Source organism: Gavialis gangeticus, unplaced genomic scaffold (assembly GCF_001723915.1).
Source record: "Gavialis gangeticus isolate Ggan-Ray unplaced genomic scaffold, GavGan_comp1, whole genome shotgun sequence".
In the NCBI taxonomy this organism is placed as follows: domain Eukaryota; kingdom Metazoa; phylum Chordata; order Crocodylia; family Gavialidae; genus Gavialis; species Gavialis gangeticus.
In genome coordinates, this window is record NW_017728997.1 from 52,913,233 (window position 1) to 52,914,818 (window position 1,586).

Here is a 1,586-nt window from a genome sequence, read left to right on the forward strand (position 1 = left end):
TGACCCCAGCTGACTTCCTGCCCTTTGGGCGGGGAGCTGAACTCAATGATCTTCCGAGGTCCCTTCTAGCCCTAATGTCTGCAATCTATGAAATCACTTTCCAGAATAGTAAAACACAGACCACGATATACAAGAAACCTACAGAACAACACACATCTGCACAGAGCCAGCAATGGCCCTAAACACACTAAGAAAACTGTAATATACAGCTAAGCCCTCAGATACCACCGAATTGGACTCCTTGGGTACCTCTCCACTGCTTACCGGCTACATTCATTGCCCTCCCCCCATTCCCCCCCAGTCTCTCTCACCCATTGACTTTTTAATTTACATTGTCACTGACTGGCTTTCTTGCATGTATACCAGCCTCTGGCTTCCACCTAAGAAGAGCATACCAACTGCAGTTGCTTCCTCAGCCTGGCAAAGGGTGTTTGTGCCTGAAGGCTTGCAAAGAAGAATTTTTTCTAACTATTTGAGTTGCTCTAATAAAAGATACCAGATTTACCCGAAGAACCTTGTCTACCTATATTCTCCTACATGGCTCAAGTAGCCCTGTGATGAGGAAAAGGAGGCTATATGCAGATAGAGGGTTAGGTAGTGTTTTTGTGGATTATGTTTACCACTTTGTAGCATCTCCATAACTCTTCACAGTTTTTTTTACTATTGCTTTTGATTGTCCAGTGCAGCACTGGAGAGAGAAACAACATTTTACATGTTTACAAGATGTTTCATCAAACCACGAAATTCAAGATCCATTTCTTACATCAAAAGGTTCATAAATGCAGTTGTGGGCTCCATAGACAGGATTTGGGATGGACACCAAGGACGGGCTCCCGTCTTGCTCAGATAGTTCTTCCTCCATGTCAGCCTGTATGCAAACATACAAGTTTAGGTGTAGTATTATGACTCTGGTAGAGGTGAGTTACTGAAGTTTTGAGCACCAAAGGCTCTATGTAGCATTCTGTAGTACTGCTAATGAATATCTGTCCATAGCTAATGTACAACTTGCCATGCCCCAATCCTGATATGGAGAAGATGGCTTGGGATCTAAACCTGATATGGACCCAGGAATTAGGTGGTAGTTTACATTTCCCTGAGAGGCTTGATTTATGCTGTCGTCATTGTTCATGTATTCTGCATTAAGCAATCACTGAATAAAGCAGTCCTGAGAAAAGAAACTGGAAGCTACTCCAAGAAAAGGAGGCTAGCACCACTATTACCTCAGCCATGTTTGAAAGAAGAAGTGCAGGTGCTTACCTTCAGAAGAGAGTTCCACACTACAGGTTCCAAGCAGATGGATGTGCCTGCCTTCCACTCTGACTAAGGTGTGATAGGCATAGGATGGAAGGCACACATTTGTGCTTAGAGTATTGGCTAGTTGTTGCCTGCTAAGCTCATTGTCTGTGTTGTTTGCCGTTCTTGAGGCAGTAAACTCTCCTCTGGTCCTGGACAGATAACCTAGGTGCCTAATTTTGTCTTTGTATATGGCTTCTATTAATGCAGATGATGATGTATCATCTGAGCAGAACTTTATTTATGCTAGTCTAAAGACTTCCCACATTCATAGATTTCATAGATTTGTTTGG

At 43.1% G+C, this 1,586-nt stretch overlaps 1 protein-coding gene across 1 annotated transcript in view; it reads right to left on the bottom strand.

Annotated features, from left to right (window-relative positions):
- The window catches only part of STAB1 (stabilin 1), a 297,038-nt gene that overhangs the window by 1,284 nt on the left and 294,168 nt on the right, over positions 1-1,586 (bottom strand). The window contains exon 68 of the mRNA XM_019505230.1: positions 764-868. Coding sequence (XP_019360775.1) covers positions 764-868 — 105 coding nt within the window. The remainder of the gene's footprint in view (positions 1-763; positions 869-1,586) is intronic.